This window comes from Equus quagga, unplaced genomic scaffold (genome assembly GCF_021613505.1).
Source record: "Equus quagga isolate Etosha38 unplaced genomic scaffold, UCLA_HA_Equagga_1.0 73442_RagTag, whole genome shotgun sequence".
Classification (NCBI taxonomy): domain Eukaryota; kingdom Metazoa; phylum Chordata; class Mammalia; order Perissodactyla; family Equidae; genus Equus; species Equus quagga.
The window spans coordinates 4315828-4335406 of record NW_025802777.1 but is presented as its reverse complement, the minus strand read 5'-3'; the positions used below and the strand labels follow the sequence as shown (position 1 = coordinate 4335406).

The window sequence follows — 19579 nt, the reverse complement described above, 5'->3', positions numbered from 1 at the left end:
TGGCACACTAGTTTTTGATATACCAAATTTATGGTAGTGTATTGTTCAGATTTTGGCAGCATTTATATTTTGAACAATCAGTGTTTACACTAAAACAGTGTCTTTTTTGGGCACTTGAACCATAATTTCACTGTTTCTATCATTACAGGGTTTACAGCAGTTTCTTTGCTGTTATGACTCAGGAAGAGAACCTTACAATTAAAAATACCGTTCCAATGGAAACACGTGATCCAGCTGAAGATACGTTTTTCTGGAAGGTACCATGGTGAAAAGGGATGACTGTCTATCAGAACAACAAATTTCTACATTGTGTTCGTTTAATTATAGAAGTAGAAATAAGAATGTTCAAGATCAAGATGTGCATCTGAATCATCTGAATACTACACTTTTGTGTAGTTGTTGTCAATTCTGGTTTTGCAACAAGGCAGAAAGAATAAACGTATGCTAAAACGTTTTAAAATGAAGTAACGCATACCTGCCGTTCTTTATCAAATGTTCCTGTTCCTGAGATGTATGAGGACCAACAGTATGTTCTGAGTGGAGGGTTCTTCACACTATAGTATTTATGAGGTTTCCAGGGTAGTATTTTTTGACATGTTTTGGTCTCTTTTTATGGAAAGAATATATTTCAAAAAACCTAGAATGATATTACAAAAGGAAAATGTTAAGATTGCACAAATAAACATTTATAATAAGAATAAATTAGGGGGCTGGCCCCATGGCAGAGTGGTTAAGTTCACACGCTCTCTTTCAGTGGCCTGGGGTTTCGCTGCTTTGGATCCTGGGTGTGGACATGGCACTGTTCATCAAGCCATGCTGAGGCGGCGTCCCACATAGCAGAGCCAGAGGCACTCACAACTAGAATATACAACTATGTACTGGGGGGCTTTGGGGAGGAGAAGAAGAAGAAGAAGAAGAAGAAGAAAAAAGAAGGTTGGCAACAGATGTCAGCTCAGGTGCCAATCTTTAAAAAAAAAGAATTAAAAGTTTTGAACTGGTATTAATTAATATATATTAATTTGCATATGGATTGCTGTATACTTCACACACTAAGGCTTTTTCTCTATCAAAGTGAATCAGCAATTGGCAGTTGACTGGGAAATTCTTGGTTGTAGTTATCAAGCAGTCCTGCTGAAATAAGATTTGAAGAAACCACAACAGAGCAATGCCTCTCAGAATTTTCAGGGCAGAAGAAAAGATCACGTGAACCTGCCTGTTCTTTCTTTCCAGTGCAAAGTTGAACACGAATAATGAAAGTTTCTGAATTATGTGTTACTTCCCTGTAAACAACAAAAAGTAACAAAAGGAAGACCCTCCTGGTACTGCTGGTGGGCACTGCATCTTATTTTATTTTTAATTTTTTGCTGAGGAAGATTCACCCTGAGCTAACATCTGTTACCAGTCTTCCTCTGTTTTGTATGTGGGTCACCACCACAGCATGGCTGACGAGTGGTGTACGTCCGTGCCTAGGATCCAAACCTGCGAACCGGAGCCCCCAAGGTGGAGTGTGCCAAACTTAACCACTATGCCTCGGGGCTGGCCCCTGTTTCTTACTTCAGAAGCACTGATATTGACAGACTTTCTATTATATACTGAAATTTGCCCTTCTGGCTCAACAATCAGTCTCACAAATTATCAGGTTCTTTGCTATTATTACCACCAGAAAATCCGAATTCTTAAAGGTAAATACTCTGTAGTGAAGTTATAATTAATTCATAGGGACGATTTAGTTTTCAGATGATCACAACTATGTTTCCAAACCCGAATTATTGTGTGGGTAGGTAACAGTATTCTTAACCAGTCCTGGGAAACAACGGCTTGACATACAAGTTTTCCCTCTTTTCTTGTTCATTCTCAACCCTCTGTATTCCCCTTCCCCCTTAATTTTTCCCCTTAGTGCATACTATTATCTAACACAATACGTATTTTACCTATTTGGTTTACTTGTTGCCTGACTTCCCCACTAAAATCGCATGCTTCATGACGGCAGTAGTTTTGACCGTTTTGTCTACTTCTGTATTATTCCAAGTGCCTAGAAGAGTTCCTGGGAAGTAATGAGTGCTCAATAAACATTGATTTAATAAGCTAACACGCATGGCACCTCTGTGCTTCCTTACTGCCTGTCTCCATTTCCATTACTCCTGACAAACTTCTCACTGCTGCTGACCTGACTCGAAATGCCCTAAATGAATGCTTTCCCAATACGATAAATAAACACGTATCTCAAAATAAAAGCTATCCTCATGCTTAACAGTAAAACATTAGCTTACACGGCTGTAAGGATTAAGATGAGGATGCCTACTATCACTTTTGTTAATATTGTTCTGGAGGTACTGGCCAATGACATTAGACGTGAGAAAGAAAGAAGAGGTGTAGCTATTGGAAAAGGAAAGGCAAATTATTTATTATATGCAGATGACATGATTACAGACTTAGAAAGCCCTATAAAACATTATAAAATAAAGAGAATTCAGTAAAACTATAGGTTACTAAATGTATATAAAAATCAATCTTTTCTATACACAAATTAAAATGACTTAGAAAATAGACGAAAATGTCCCACCTACATCAGCCAAAAAATCTAAAACATCTCATGCAGGTTTAATCAAATAATATGAAAAAAACTTTAAAACTGTTGAATGAAATAAAAGAAAACTTATGTAACTGGAAAAACACATTGTGTTCTTATATAATAAAGCACCAATATGATAAAGATGTAAATTCTCCCTAATGTAATCTACATGATCAAAGTATTCCTAATAAATTACCAAGAGTAATCTTTTTGGAAATTTGATAAAAATGATACTAAATTCATACAGAAAAATAAATATGGGAAAATACAAAGGATTTTGAAAAAGAATGATAAGAAGGAACTACCTTTATCAGATATTGAGATATAAAGCTATAGTTATTAAAACAGCCTGATACCGGTGCTTGAATGGACAGAGAAATATAATGAAATACAGAGTTCAGGAACAGAAACGAATACATATGGAAACTGACTATACGACGAAGGTGGAGATAAGTGGACTATTCAATGAGGGATAGAAGGAGGATGGGCTATACATCTGTCTGGAAATCAAAACAAGAGTGAATCCTGAGCTTTATTTCTTGCCATACTCCATATTTTCTTTTAAGATTTGTTTTTAAGATTTACATTTTAAGGATTCACTCTAGTTTTGATAATAATCCATTAGCAATACGGGCAAAGGATATGAACACGTTACAGAACAAGCACATTACAGAAACACAGACAAACAAGAAAGACACAAAAAGATGTTCGAACTTGCTCTTAATTAATGAAATGCATATTAAAACAATTAGATTCCAGTTTCACCTATCAGAATGGCAAAAATTAAAGAATTGGATGAAACATTGTTATTGTGTTGATGATTAGTAATAATACTAGTACTGCACAGTTGCTTAACAAATGAAAGAATGAAGTGTCTTTCTGTTTGTGAGGACATGTAAAGCTCTCCAAGATGGGTTCATTTTCTTATCAATGTCTACATGTTGCTCAGCACCCACCATAATGAAAGGAGTTAAAGTCCCATTTTTAAGATGTAAGCCTTGCATTTGCTCCTGCGGTAGGCTGAATAATGCTCCCCGCTCCAAGGATGTCTGCATCCTGACCCGCAGAACCTGGGGACAGGACCTGCTGCTTTAGACAGCAGACGGGACTCTGCAGAGTGATCCACTGAAGGATCTTGAGCTGGGGAGATTATCCTGACTTACCCTGTATCACCCACGTGGGCCTGATGTAAGCACGAGGGCCTTATGAGAGGGACACAGGAGGAGTCAGAACAGGGCAGTGCGATAAGGGAAGTAGAGTCAGAGACAGAGGCTTTGCTGCTGGCTTTGAAGATGGAGGAAGGGGTCACAGGCCAAATACAGGCAATTCTAGAAGCTGGAAAAGGCAAGGGAATGGATGGATAGACTTGGCGGACTCTTAAATTTTGGTCTCATGAGACTCATTTCAGACTTCTGGTCTCCAGAACTGTAAGAGAATAAATTTCTATTATTTTAAGCCATTGAGTTTGTAGTATTTGTTACAGTAGCAATAGGAAACTAATACAGATTATTTTGAAAAACACCAGGAATCAAAATGAGACTAAAAGCAGGCTATTAGAATGTAAATGAAACGCACTATTATAAATTTCAAGAAGTCAAAGAAGAGGGGGAGTTCAAACGCTTTGCAGAAGTAACTTGATACTCCCAGAAACCATCTTGCCTTACCTTGTCTGGCCTACACCTGGGAAAAGATGACCAGCTGTGGGAGCTGGTGGGATTGTTTGCTTTGGAAAAACTAGCTGGAGAACACGGCAGACGCTCGTCAGCTTTCAGGATGGAGGTTTAATGGAAGCCAGAAGGCTGGCCCTTGTGCAGAGGCAACGGTGGAGGCACGCCTGGAGCCTGAGAAAGCAGGGTGGGGGGGAGCCGGCGTGGGGAGGGGAAGGCGGTGACAAGAGGTGACAGGTAGCTGGCAAGGTCAGGAAATTAATTAGACAGAGCAAATAAGTTAATTGAGGAAATAAGCAAAGATATTTAGACTCATGGGAGCTAAGTTTCCTTCTGCCTGGAAGGGTTTTTACTTACACAGAAAGGGGGAAGGCTAGAAGAACCCTGAGGGGTTGGATTAAAACAGGAAATACTGGGTGAAAAAACAGATATGTACACATACACGAGGCTATAGAAATAGTCATAGAGCTATCTGTGTGTGAACATGCATATCTATGTGCGTAGTTTTCCAAACCCTGCTCTCTGAGAGGGCCCAGTAATGACAAGCACACCGAGCCCCATCTCCACTAAATACCTGTTCTACTACAAGGAATCAGGATTCCTTGGAGAAATAGATGATTCCAGGCCTGGGGCAGGCAAAGTACCAGACAAGGCTGGTAGGTGCAAAAGGACGCAGAAGCCAGCATGAAGAAGTTCTTACTGGTCAAATCTAGGACAATCTGAGCACCAAAATAAGTAAGGAGGATATAGGATTACAACCTATTAAATAAAATAGGAATCCACGAGTCCATACTGATTTAAATGAATGAATAAATAAACACAAAAGGAAGAGAGCGCTCTTCCTTATGGACGAATGACAACTAATAAATGTACAAGGGAGGGTGGAAATAGATAATGAGTATTTGGCAAGTGCACAGAGGTAGTTGAAACAGGCAGGAGTCGTCAATGGATACTAAAGGCCAGTGGATATAAGTTTGACAAGGGACAGGATTTGGCGTAACACTAATCAAATACAAAGGGAAAGATGGTGACTTTGTGGGGAAACCTGGCCAGGTCCTCAAGGTTCATCACTAGTGATGGGACAGGGGGACTTCATGTGCCTCCCTGTGCCTGAGGAGAGCACAGAGTCATTTCTCTGGTCTTCCTGTCAGAAGCACGGCCTGAGTTGGGTCAGAAAGAAACATCAGCTGGACCCAGGTAGAGAGTTTTCCTATAGAACGAAAGGCCTGAACCCTTTAACACAAACTCTTTGACACAAAGTTAAGCAGAAAGTTACATGAACAGAGAAGCTCCCCCCTTAGCTTATAAAAATAGTATTATATAGGTAAGATGGTCATATCACTTAGGGCTCTCAAAAACGCTATTTCAAACACTGCACCCACTTTTAAGATTCTGTGTCCCAATTTTTTGCTTCAGAAATGTGGTCACTAATATTGAAGATGGGAAGATTAAGAACTAACAGTGATTAAGAAGAGAGGGGATATACTATAGAAGAAAAAACGGTTTGTGTAGCAAGACATCTGATTACAGTGCCAGCTCTGCTAGCACAACTGGCTGCTGGTCTTAGTTGTTTAACGTACGAAACTAGCGGCTCGTTCTCAATGACTTCTAAGAACCAGTCCTGCGTGAAAATCCATAAATTAAATATACCTATCTATGTCAGAAATTTCAAGCTTTATTTGCTAACATGGAAGTGCCCCACGTTCAAAGTTTAGATGGTTATAGACAACTTATGTAGGTTTTGGTCATTGAACAATTTTATATATTATATTTATTTTTGACAAAAAGCTTCAATTCACCATCAGGTTGAGCATCCCATAGACGCGCCTTCAGGATGAGAAGCTGTGCCTCTCTGCTCCCACCAAGTGGTGGCAAATGCAACGTACCGTGTGGGGAGTCCTGGTGCTACATTTACAGAAGGGTAGTTTTACGCCCCGCTCCTGGCCACTGCCAGATTTCTTTTTAACTTTCGGTGTTGACCTAATTATTTTTTACTAGAATTTTCATTCTATTTTAATAAAACTGTACTAAAATACCCCACACTTGACATATCTTACACGTTAGAATATTCATGTCCTTCATTCTTTCAACACATATTTGAGCACTTACCACGGGCCAGGAGCTGTGTGAGGTGTGGGGGACGTAACGAACACAAACAGAAATGTTTCTGTTTTCACGGATATTATATGTCAGTAATAAAACAGTCACAATTATGGCTGTTCCAGGTGTTTTAAAGGAAAGGGATACGACTCTGTGAGGACATGTGACAAGGACACCTGACCGAGACAGAGACCGGTTAGGTTCTCCTACAGAAGTGTCGCCTGCGTTGAGATATGAAGGGTCTGTGGGAACCAAGTAGGCAAAGAGGGATGGAGGGTGGGAGAGCACTGTGGACAGGGAGAGTAGACAGTGCTAAGGCCGGGCGGGCAGAGGAGGCCTGTCTGGCTGGGCCCAGTGAGAAGGGCCACGGGTTCCAGACGGGAATCTAGAGGCAGTGGGGTGAGTAGGTGCAGGGTCAGGGAGGGAATGCTTACGATCTGGATGATTAATCCAAGAGCAATGGGAAGCTAGCAGTCAGCCAAAGAGGGAGGATGGGGCGGGGAGGGCACAATCAGCTCTGCCATCTGACGAGGTTACCCTGGCTGCAGGGCAGAGAACAGGCAGACAAGAGCCAGACAGTGGACTGCAGAAGGCTGGAGGAAGGCAGGCGACAGCTCGAACTAAGGTGCCAGTGACGATGAAGAGATGTGAAAGATGCCCAGGAGGCAGCGTCATCAGGGCCTGGGGATCTCCTGGGTGCCGGGGTGAGGGGAAAGGTCAAGGAGGAACCCTGGTTTCCAGTGGCAGAGGTCCCAGTTGTGTGGGGTGCTGGGAGACTGGTCCCGTGTGGGTTGACTTGGAGGTGTCAGAGCGGTGTGAAGAGGCAATGCCATGCAGCTAGCTGGACGCGTGGGTCTAGCTCAGAAAAGGAGGCCAAGCCGGAGAGATCAAGCTGGGAGTCAAGAACACAGAGATGGTGGCATGGATTTGTGCCGAATGTCAGAATACAGGGGGTGTAGGGAGAAAACACAACGAGAGCAGACACTGAGCTTTGAGGAACTGCAACAGTAAGGAGCCGAGGGGAGGAGAGCGAGCCCGATGGTAGAAGGAAAAGCAGAAGGCTGGGGGTCGGTGGGGGCGCAGAAGCCAAGGGAAGACAGCGTTTCAAGAGCGAGATGGGAGCAGCAGTGTCTGGTTTACACGCTGCTGAGAGGCTGAGCAAGATGAGGCCTGGAAGCGTCCGATTAGCGGTTTTCACTTTAGTATAGAGAAGAGGGTGGAAGGCAGACTGGAGTGGGCTGAGGAAGGAGACACAAGGAACGGATGCATTGGACGTGGTGATTCTTTAAAGAAGCTTGCCTGTCAAAGGGGATGAGAGATTGGGCAATAACTGGAAAATGAAGGGGAATGGGGGGGTCGAGGAGGATTTTTTTTTCTCTTTCTTTTGTGATGGGAGACTTGAGCATGTTTAAAAGCCAAGGGAAAGAGCCAGCTGAGATGGAACAGGTGGTTATACAGGGAAGAGAACAGATAACTAGCAGCAACAGCAAAGGGTTTTGGACAAGCAGGAGGGGAGGGGTGGCCTTGGACAGGAGGAAGGAAGGTAAGACGGTACAGACGTAGGTAAGACTTGCGGTCGTGGTGGCTGGAGAGTGAGGCGTTCCCATCGGACAGCTGTAAGTTCCTTATGAGGTGAGAGCATGAGGGGGAGGTGGGAGTCAAATTTGAGGAAAGTGGAGGTGTACGACCTGCCCCACCCTGTAGACCCTCTGCTAGTCGTGGCAATCCTACGGGGTTACTTTTGTCAATTGGGGTTTCATTCGATGGAAAAAGAGAAAAAACAGGGGGCTGGGGGTTTGAGATTGGCAAGGGTACAGAAGTGTGGGGCCATTAGCTCCCTGAGCCAGGGACCTGTCATGTCAACCGCTGCCCGACTCCGTGAGCGCCTGACTGAGTATCAGCCCCCAGGTACTTACTAGCAAAGTGATCAGCACAGGGATGACCATCTGTCTCCATCTCAACTTGCCTCTTTTGGTGCCTCTCTAAAAAACCAAAAAAGAAAGACTGGGGAACAAACAGCCTAAATTCCCACATGACGTCTTTTTCTCACTCGGAAGGCGGCTCTGGATTCTTTTATTCTTCTCTACAGTCAGTGTTAGCTGGTTAACAGGAAGGTGCTTAGGTAGCTTTGTCTACCTGGTTTAAAAGTTGCAATTCTCAAAATACAGACTAAAAATACTGTATTTTTATCTATGGGAACTATAAAATTCATACCTCTTTAAAAAACGTATCCTCTTGAAATAGCAGAGAAAGACAAAACAGCATTAGAGCATCTATACTCAAGGCAGTGGGTAGGGCATAAGCAGGGAGACTGACCAATTAGGAGGCTGCTGAAATAATCCAGGCACCAGATGATGGTGGCCTGGACCAGGGTGGCGATAGCGGGGGTTGGGAGAGATGGTAGGATTGTGTATCTATTCTGGGTATGTTTTGAAGGGTGTGTTGACAGACTGAATGTGGGGAGGGAGGAAAACAGGAGTCAAGGAGGACACTAAGGCCTGGACAACGGGGAGAATGGTTTCCAGTAACCTGAGAGGGTAAAAGCGTGGGAGGAGCAGGTCTGGGGGAATGTTAGGAGCTGTTGAAGACCTGCTGCTCTGGAGATGCCTTAGATAGCTAAGAAGAGATGTGGGCGGGCGGCTGAGCACACGGGTCTGAAATTCAGGGGAGGGTCAGGGCTGGAAATATACATTTGGGGTTCATTGGCATTCAATGGGTTTTGAGCCTAGGAGACTGGATCAATTCATCTAGGGAGTGAATGTGGATAGAAAAAAGGTTCAAGATCATGTCCAGCAGTGAAAGACTGGTCTGAAGAAAGTCACCTGTTGGCACACGTGTGGCACTGAGGGGAAATTGTGGACAAGGAACTCCAAGGCTGAGCGGGTGAGGGGCAAACACGGAGCAGGCATTTCAAAGGATTCAGATCTCCGCGGGGATGGGGATGGGGAAAATGCGCTAAGGTTGGAAGGGAAAAACAAAGCAAAAGCAGGTAGGTAGATGCAAAAGTGAAGGTATACGATTCACATATAAAAGAAAGAGAGCGGTTGAAGCCTGCACGTGTTGGGAGGGGAGAGATCCGGGCCCGTGTGACAGGGGTGGGGGAAGCGGGGGGCGACCGGGGGGCTGCCCGAGGGCCTGGCCCCTTCCACGGGCCGTGGCAGACCACTGGGGGTGCCGGCGGGTCCCGAGGCCGCCCGCGAGCTGCGCGGCGCAGTCCCACCTTCCGGGCAGCGGAAGGGCGCCGGTGGCTCTTCCCCAGGCCGCGCCTTGCAGGAGGAGGCGGCCGGACCACCCGGCTACGTTACCAACTCGAGGGAGAGCGAGGCACCGAAGCCCGAGCTGGGCAGGCGCCAGGGCCGAGCGACCGGGCGACACCGGAAGGCCCCGGACGTTTCGCAGGAGGCTCCGGCTGAGGCTGGGCCGGGACCTCGGGCGGCGGCGGCGGCGGCGGGGCCGTTACCTGCTCTGCGCGGCTCCCGGGCAGCGCCAACCCGCGCTCTCCGGCTAGGACGCGTCGCCCTGGAAACCCGTGCGCAGAGCCTCCTGGGACCGGCGGGCCGCGCGCATGCGCACTCGGGGCCATGAGTCGGCAGCCCGTGGCCCGGCGTCTAGGGCCGGGAAGTGAGTCGGCCTGAGCCTTTCTCTTTCGCGGGGGCGGAGCGAGCTGAGTGGGTAGACGTCCGAAGGCGAGTCTCCCAACGCCCCTCCTCTGCGCCCCGACCCCGCCTGCACCCCGCCGCGCTGGTGGAGAACGAGGCGGCCCCGCTACTGTTCCTGCGTCTGCTGGTCGCTCTTGCCCGCGCGCCGGGTGTTGAATCCGAGTGCAGGGTGCATGTTTAGTTCCCTGCTTGCGAGGGGCGTGCACCGAGAGAAGAGCGCCCCGAGTAGGCTGCTAGGCCGACGGGTGTAGACGCCTGCTGCCCCGGGAAGGGGGTGGACTCAGGCGGGCAGGTGTAGACACCAGGTTCCCTGGGAAGGGGGTGCACCCAGGCGGGCAGGTGTAGACACCAGGTTCCCTGGGAAGGGGGTGCACCCAGGCGGGCAGGTGTAGACACCAGGTTCCCTGGGAAGGGGGTGGACCCAGGCGGGCAGGTGTAAACGTCGGGTTCCCTGGGAAGGGGGTGGACCCAGGCGGGCAGGTGTAAACGTCGGGTTTCCTGGGAAGGGGGTGGACCCAGGCGGGCAGATGTAGACGCCTCGTCCCTGCCTGGAACGGATCGAGAGCAAAGCGCACCTGTTAACCTCTCTTTATAAAGATGGATTTCTTTAATGTAAGATGGTATAAGAAAATCTGATCGCACAGCAATGCGTGTTTGGTGTAGAGAATTTTGAATGTACAAGAAAGTACCAAGAGAAAGCAAAAAATCACCTAGGTGATGAAATTCTAAATTTTTAATGATTGCAGAGGAACTTTTATTGACTGCAAGGCATAACTAACATTTATATTATTTCTTTTCTTCCTCCCCTTCTTCCTCCTCGCCTCCTCCTCACCCCGTTGTATGAATGCCTTGTATCCTTGTAGATGAATCTGAGATCCCCGCTGACTGTTTCCTTAGGGTAAATTTCTACATGTGAAGTTACAGGGTCAAAGGATGTGCCCATTTAGACGCTTTCTGAAGACATAGGAAAGTGTGCCTGCCACGCGCGTCTCCAATCCTTAACCGACATTGGGGATAATCTTATTTCCTTTTAGAATATTTGCTTGTTTTATTGTCAAAAATTGACATCTTTGATTTTGTTCACTTCCTTGATTACTAGGAGGGATAGACATTTTTCATATTTTTAAATATTTTTAGTGACCATGTGTACTTTGTGATTTGCCTTTTCTTGCCTTTTGCCGGTATTTTCACTTGGTGTTCATCTTTGTAAAAACTGATTTGCTAGAACTTTTGATGTCCTGTGAGACTCAGGCCTGTGGTATATGAAAACTCCTCTGTGGTGTATGTTGCATATATTTCCTCCAGTTTGTCAATTACCTTTTAGTTTTGTTTACAGTGTATTTTGATATTTTTGTAGAGTCAAATTTATCACATTTTCCCTTTATGATTTTTGCATTTGGTTTTTACATAATAGGGGCGGTGGGCATGTCCAAGCAGACTCTGTTTAATTCTCATGTTGTAGGGGTGGGTAGGGGGCAAGGCTTTCTCCTCACATCACCACCCCTTCTTCCACGTGCTGTTAGAGTACGCACTCTCAATTCTAGTGGGTTGTGTGTTTCTACAACCTTAGGTGGTGAGTTATTCCTATAAGATGGGTGGTGGTGGTTTTTTCAGTGATGAGCTGGGCAGCATCTCCAGGCAGACATGCATTAGACACGTGTCACCCTAGACTTAACATTCATGGAAAGATGGCTGCCTCCTGGCTGGTGGTACTCCTAGAACAGTAACAAAAGTGGCAGTGTATTATTACGGGAACGTCCCAACCCTGGTCTTCAGGACTGGAGGAACCTGAAAGATGGAGGTTCCTCAGAACTTCCTTTCCCATCTGAATAGTCTCTCTCTGTTTTTTGCTAGCTTTTCCCTGTCTCTAGCCTTTGTTTCTGCCTTTCAGTGGGGTGCTTCTTTTCCATCTGTGTGTTCTGGAAGGGGGAGAGGTCCTTGGTGTACAAAGTAGAAGAACTGCCTTTTAGTAGTTATGCTGGTCACCTCCATCATGCTACATATTAATATATGCCTTTATTTCTCTGTGTTAGTGTCCTAGGGCTGCTGTGACAAATTACCGCAGACCTAGGGGTTAAAACAACAGAAATGTGTTCTCACGTAGTTCTGGAGGCTAGAAGTCTGAAATCAAGGTGTTGGCAGGGCCATGCTCCCTCTGAAGGCCTCTGGGAGAATCCCTCCTTCCCTCTTCCAGCTCCTGGTGGCTCCAGGCTTCCTTGGCTTGTGGCAGCATCTCTCCAGTCTCTGCCTCTGTCTTCACATGGTGTTTTTCTCTTGTCTCTCTGTGTGTCTTCTCCTCTTCTTAGAAGGACATCAGTTATTGGATTTAGGGGAATCCAGGATGGGTTCATCTCAAGATCCTCTACTGATTTCATCTGCAAAAACCCTGCTTCCAAATAAGGTCATGTTCTGAGGTTTAGGGTGAACATGAATTTTTGGGGGATGCTATTCAGCTCATTACAGTTACTATGATGGTCACCACTGTCATTCTACATAGTAAAAATATGCTTTTATTTCTCATTTTAGATTACCCATAAAGTTATGTGAACCAAAACATAGCATCTAGTATCATTTATCGTAAGATCATCTGAGGATCTCTGTGAAGTCTGGAGCCAATATTTCAGACTCTTATCTGAAATAAAATTAGGTCAAATCATCCTTTCACAATGTATGCTCACGTCAAGTCATCACGATGTACACTTTAAACATCTTACAGTTTCCTTTGTTAATTATGCCTCAATAAAGCTGAGAAAAGGAAAACTTAATTCTGTTAAAAAAATTAGGTCAAATCTAAAACTATTGTTACTTGACTGAAACAACAAGGACCAGAGATATGAAATGATCAGACTTCTGAATCTTCACTAGATTATACAGTTCATTTCTGAAGTGAATATTCTTCTTTTTTAAAATTTAATTAATTTTTATGGAGGTTACATTGGTTTATAACATTATGTAAGTCTCAGGTGTACATCATTATATTTCGATTTCTGTGTAGACGATATCATGTTTGAAGTGAATTTTCTAAGTCAGAGATTTATTGAGCATTATTTTAAGACTCATTTGGAATGCTTGGTATCCCCATTAATTATCTTGAAGGTCCTTGGTGTCACTGTAGTAAATTAAAAGATCTTTCAGCGAGAGTTAGCTTATTACTTTCTTAAATAATATTTGGAGGAAAATAGCATGCTCAGGTGGTAGACATTAAGGTGTTGAAAAGCAGTATTTTCTATGACAAAAAGTATATACTCACTGTAGCAATTTTGAAAATATAGAAAAGAAGAAAAAATGACATAATATTTGGTGGGTTTTAAAATAAAATTTATGATACTAGTGATTTAAAATTGGGGAACCAATAATCCTTCTCTCCAAGGCTCCAAGTTTGGGAGTAAACTGCACGTTGAGGCTAGAGTTGAACTGTGGCGGCGTCTTCTCAGTCATTCCTCCCGATGTGGGTTGGTTCCCCCTTATCCCGGTGTCGCTTTCTGTGGTTTCAGTTACCCGCGATCAACCACAGTCTGAAAATATTAAATGGAAAATTCCAGAAATAAACAATTCATAAGTTTTAAATATTGCACTGTTCTGAGTAGCGTGATGAGATCTCGCACCATCCTGCTCTGTCTGCCTGGGACGTGAATCCTCCCTTTGTCCAGCGGATCCACGTTGTACAAGCTACTCACCCGTTAGTTACTTAGTAAGCTTCTGTTATCAGATCGACTGTGGTGGTATCTCAGTGCTTGTGTCCAAGTAACCCTTATTTTCTTTAATAATGGCCCCAAAGCACAAGAGTCGTGATGCTGGCAATTCAGATATGCCAAAGAGAAGCCCAAAAGTGCTTCCTTTAAGTGAAAAGGTGTAAGTTCTCGACTTGAAAGAAAAAAAATCGTATGCTAAGGTTGCTAAGATCTACTGTAACTTTTGTTACAGTATATTGTTACAATTGTTCTATTTTATGATTATTGTTATTAATCCCTTCTTGTGCCTAATTTATAAATTAAACTTTATCACAGGTATGTATGTATACGAAAAAACAGTATATATAGGGTTCAGTACTGTCCACACTTTTTCAGGCATCCACTGGGGGTCTTGAATATATCCCCCCCCAGATAAAGGAGGGACTACTGTAAGTGATTTTGAGCTATAGTCCAGGGACAAGGTGTCCCTTCTCATTGCAGACATCTGCCTGACCGGGAGGGGGCAGACCTCCAGGCCTCTGGGACTCTGGTGAAGGGGCGGATGCAGTGCCACCTCCTCCAAGAGTAGCTGGGGATTAAAAAATATTAGAGAGACTCAGTTATCTAAGAGGACTAAATATCCCTGGGGTTCCTTTGCCCCTCACTGCCCTTGATCTTGATTCCGAAAGCCATCAGATGAGTCGGGCGGCCAGCATTTGGGCTTCTTACTGGATTTTGAATTCCTCTAACTTTTAACACAATTCAGATTATCTATATAAATAAGACAGAGTGAGCCTGTTACAAACAGACCGTTAATTTTTTCCCCAACGTCTCTAAAAGAGTGAGGACAATTTGCTTGTTCAAGTCCTCGGTACCCACGAGCCAGCCCCCTCTCCCTGCCTCCTCTGGGATGTCAGAGAAACCTTCCACGGTCCAAGGCCCGTCACCTCCTGTTCTTTAGGAGAAACAGGTGGTAAAGGGAGAAAACGGGAACCAGGCCACTCAGAAAGGAATCTATTGGGTGACAGTTCACTGAAGTGCTTTTTTAATCTGCCACAAAATTTTAAAGAAGCTGTTTATTTTTTTAAAGGCCGCTGTGGCTCTTCCGATACTAAAAGCCCCCTAAACACAGGCTCCTCCGGACCAGACCGAGCTGGTGTTTCTTGGCTGTCCCAGCTCCTCCCTCCCGCCCTCCTCCACCGCTCTTCGGCTCCCAGGGCCCCACCTCCCTTGCCCCCGGGCCTCGCCCCCAGGCCTCCGATTGGTGCGCGGCGCAGCCTTGCCTTTTAGGGACTGCTGTGGGGCATTGAAAGTGATAAGGGAAAGGGGCCAGTGACTGCTTTTATCAACCAATCAAATATTTTCCCGACACATCCCCAAATATTCTCGGGCCAATGGAGGGGGAAGCCCAAGATGCCTGGGCTGCTCCTCCGAGAGGCAGAGGTTAACTTGCAGTGGGAGGTGCGCAGCTCAGCGGAGCCCCGGGGCCCCCGCCAGCCCCCACCTGGCACTCGCTCGGCCGTGTCACTGTCAGGATTTGTCTAGCGCCGCGTTCCCTCACTGGGGTGTGTTGGGGGGAGTCCTCTTTCCGACTATCAAAATGGTTATCAAAGTGTTTGTGGCCACATCTTCTGGGTCCGTAGCGGTAGGTGTCTGATGGCGTCTGTGGGGCTGTCTTCCTACACTATTTTCTGAATAACTGAGCCTTGGAAGTAGAAGGAGCGCGTATGGCCCAGCGCTGGCCTTAAATTTCTTTGTGAGGAGTGTGTGAGTAAACCGTGGCTCTGCAGTAAGCCCGTGTGCCTTTGCTTTCTGAGATTGTTTTAGTAGTGTTGCAGAAGTGTATAAAATGTGTGAGCTGGGGTAGCTGGGTGTGAAAGGGGATCTGAGGAAGGGGGCGTGTTTGATACCAGAATTTTTAACATGCGATTTGTGTTGCATTGATTAGAGATTCAGGGACTTTTTTTTTTCCGTAGAGTGTTTCTGCTAGTCATTCTGTAATACAGACTAATCTAGAGTTGCAAATAAATGACACTTTGTGTAACAATATTTGGCGCCGGGGATGAACTAGATTACTAAAATGACTCCTGGGTGTGATCACTCGTGTATGCAATGTAACCGTACCAAAAGTGTAAAGTTTGCATGTGTCATCCTATTATTTGAGGAAAATGATGTCACAGTGACAAGAGCAAACATCTCTGAGGTCACAGTTTTAAACGCTCTAGGAATTCCAATGGACCAAAAATAGGTGCTAAAAGCTGACCCTCACCGCATTGCTTTGTGGAATTTCGTTGGGACCAGGCTCGTGATCATCCATCAGCCTCTCCATTCTAGCCTTCAGGCTGGGCAAGACAGACCTGCCTTGAGAAACAGGGGTAGCGGAGACTGACTTCTTCCTGGAAGTGATTCAGGCTTTGATTTTAGACTTGAATTTGTCGTGCCTATCTGGGACTGACATTTCAACCAGCGTTTTAGCAGAAGTCAGGGAGGCGTGGAGAGAAAAGAGCTTTCTTAATTCTCAACGCTGGAGACCAGCAAAGGGGGCTGTTTCCTTTTATATCGTGGTCCCGGACCAGCTCAGGTTACAGCGTGGATTCCAACAGTCACCCAGCCAGAGATGACGGCCCAGGGAGCTGCTGGCCTGGCCGGGGGATAGCCCCAAACAGCAGCTATTGAATGCTACCAGCTCAGGCGGTTTCCAGAGAGGGCGAGAAGAAAACAAGAAAGAGCCTGATTGTCCCTTCTGAGCACAACTGATCAGCAACTCTTTAATGATCTCTCGAGCATCTTTTAATGGAAAAAGATGAGGAAAAATTCTAAATGTAAAACTGCAAAATCTTTTGTGGCTCTTGATGACCTCAGAAACTTTTACTTGATCTAGAATGAGCGTGTTTTGGGATTATTTACATAAAAATAATTTTTTTGAGGAAAATGATGCTCGTGGGCTTTAAATGTGCTGTTGACACTCATTGCTGGAAACTTATACCCCTTACCTGCCAATCCTCCACATATTCTGTAGACCAGGTCCGAGTGGCCCTCTGCATCCCTCTGGAGACAATGAAAAAATTTAAGGGTTTCTTAGGCTTCTTTGATGTCTGACATTCTTGAAGTTTGCGAGCATGATTTAGTTGGCCTTGGACGATGTGCAGGGATGTCATTCATTCCAGGATCTTGGAAAAGCCAAGTTAGTTCTGGTTCCCTAAGCAAATGTTTTGGTGCCACTTGGAACTGTGTGACCTTGGGAAAGTTCTTTCACCTTGCCTCGCCTCAATTTCCTTAGCTGTAAAATGAGGATAAGAATAGTACTCATCTCATAGCCTTGTCATGAGGACTTAGGAAATAAGTGTGGGGCAGCCGGCATGGCGTTGAGTGCTTACTCAGTGCTCAGTAAATGTTATAGTTACTAGTGAAGGTTATAATTATTAGCTATGGCTAGCTAATATTATAATTATTAGTTATTATAATTGTTAATGTTAGTTAATATTATTGGAATTATTATACTTAGTAAATATTAGTAGATGTGAATCTATGATGATTATGTTTCAGAAGAATTGTTCTAAACCATATAAATAGGAGACTTTCTCTCTTATCCTAAAGATTGAGAACTGATTACTCCCCTGGTGTCCATGGTAATGATTTTTCTTGGGTGAGGGAATTTCACCCAGAAGCTTCTTTGCAGGGGAACCACTGAGCAGCTGTCAGGACTTCTGTTACGTGTGTGGTGGTGGGTCTGCAAAACCTTTACTACTTACTTCTTTGGCCTATATATTTAGGATTCTTGCCTGAGACCTATTCAAGGAGGTCCTTATGACTTCTGTTGAATGAATGAAATAAATGAAAAAGGAAAAAAACAAACTGTAATTTTTTGGGGGGGCGATTTTTGGGGGGTTTCACACATGCAGCTCTCAAATGGGTTTTCACAGTTGACACTAAGGTTCTGTTACATATTTTTGCAGCAGGTTTAGGTGAAGAGACCCTGTGAACAAAAGACGGCCTGTGTCCTCTTCTCTGACCCTCCTCTCTTCCTGAAGGTCATTGCCACGGGGTCTGGGGGACAGAAGGAGAGAGGACGGTCCTCATTGTTTCCAAGATGCACAGCCGCTGGGACCACCATCTTTAAGGACAGACCCTAATGGTGGCTTCTGGGTGTCTCAATCCTTTCTCCAGTCTTGACTGAGTGTAAAGATAGTGGGAAAAACATTTCCCTTGAATTAGATGGATCTGAGTGTAAATCTTGGAAATTTTTTTAATTCATTGGTGCCTCAGTTTTCTTACTTTAAAACGGTCATTAGAATACTCGCCTGGCCTGGCTTTCAAGATGAGTCGATGAGATAATGGCGTGTTGGGTGCCTGACTGTGCAGGTTCTCAATCTGTGGTACCAAATGCTTTTCCATGCGGCCTTTTCTTCGGTTCTCACCAAAACCAAAAGAATGAGGAAGGCTGCAGCCCAACCATTTAGCAGATGAGGCAGCTGAAGAGCAGAGCCCCTGCTTGGACAGCAGCCTTTGGCAGGCCGTTTCTGACTCAAAAGCAGCATGCTTTTACTGCAGGAGAGTGTGACCTCACTTGGAAAGGCTCTAATTGTACAAAACAATACACGGGAGGTGCCAAGAGAGTGACCCCAAGATCACTCAGATGCGTCACAGTAACCAACAGTGGCCGGTGACTTCAGGACAGAGAACCACACTTTCCTATGAGTAAATGTAACAAGATAGGAAAACAGAGCTCTCGGAGCCTCCGATGAGGTCCCAAAGACTCCAGATGACACAGACCCCAAGGATCCCCAGATCCTTCAGAGGAGCTGCCCAGACAGATGGTGCATCCTGTGAGGCCAGCATTGGCCATGGCGCCCTGGATGGGGGAGAAGGAGAAGGGGAGTGTGTCTGTGGCAAGAACTGTTGGGGTGCTGTGCACGCCCCTCCCCCTGAGGCCAGAAAGGGGAGGTGCCCCCTGGGAGCTGATGCTGTGTCCCTGGGGGTCAGCTTAAGAGCCACTTGGAGAAGAGCTGCACTTTGCCTGCAAGGGTCCAAGGGGGCTCCTTCAACAGGGACCCACCAAGGGGGAGGATTGCAGGGGAGAGGACCCCCACTCTGGGTGGGCATCAGGGTGCTGGCAAAGCTGACGATGCCAGCCAGGTGAGCTCACCTGCTCCCTACTCCCCAGCCCCTCCACAGGCTCATCCTAAGACCCCCTGCAGTCTCAAGCAGAACTCAAGTGGTCCAAATAGCCGGATGAATGATAGCTTTGGCCCAGTTTAAGTTACAGGGATTTGGGGAGTACAGAGGGGCAGATTTTATTTTTCTTTTTTTTGCGGGGAGGGGGCTGAGAAATAGCATTTAACACAATATCAGTTAACTTCCTGTAGATGCAATTGCTTGTCTTGTGAGGAATAACAGTAAATGGGTCTTCCGCTCTCATTTTCTCCATCTTTGACTTTCTAACAGAAGACACATAAGGCAGGACTCAGGGAAATGTTTTTCATCTATTTAGAAATCATGGAAAAGCGTGAAATCCATTTTTCATTCTGTCTCAAGTCCCGAGGCATGAATAATAGAGATGGAAATAGTGGTGGTGAGGTGGCTGTGGACCTCTGCCAGGCTTTATTCAGGCTCCTGGGAGGGTATTTGAGAAGCAAGGAAGATGGTTTTGGGCAGAATAAAGGATGTTGCCTTCTGAATGTTTAATTAAAGGTAAACCTGCCTAAAATGAAGACATCTCTACTCTTCGAAACAGCAAAGTGATCTCTGAAAATATCTAAAAGAATAAGTAATTTATAAAGTGGTATGAATAATTATGAACAGGTTAGAGAGTATGTATGGAAAACAAGATTAATTAAGATAATAATTTAGTCCAACAACCTGTCATCAGGTCTGATGGGATTTTGCAATAGAAATCAGTCATGAAGCTGT

The 19579-nt window shown here is 45.2% G+C and overlaps 2 protein-coding genes across 2 annotated transcripts in view; one reads left to right on the top strand and one right to left on the bottom strand.

Moving 5' to 3' along the window:
- The window catches only part of LOC124234322 (lebercilin-like protein), a 50617-nt gene extending 40936 nt beyond the window's left edge, over positions 1–9681 (bottom strand). Inside the window, exons 1-3 of the mRNA XM_046651637.1 lie at positions 9560–9681; positions 8256–8321; positions 476–637 (exon numbers count right to left, since the gene is read on the bottom strand). The gene's annotated coding sequence lies outside the window, so the exon portion shown is untranslated. The remainder of the gene's footprint in view (positions 1–475; positions 638–8255; positions 8322–9559) is intronic.
- A 5446-nt stretch (positions 9682–15127) lies between these two features.
- Positions 15128–19579, top strand: part of LOC124234320 (SH3 domain-binding glutamic acid-rich protein-like) — a 49234-nt gene continuing 44782 nt past the window's right edge. The window contains exon 1 of the mRNA XM_046651635.1: positions 15128–15314. Coding sequence (XP_046507591.1) covers positions 15270–15314 — 45 coding nt within the window. The 5' untranslated portion in view covers positions 15128–15269. The remainder of the gene's footprint in view (positions 15315–19579) is intronic.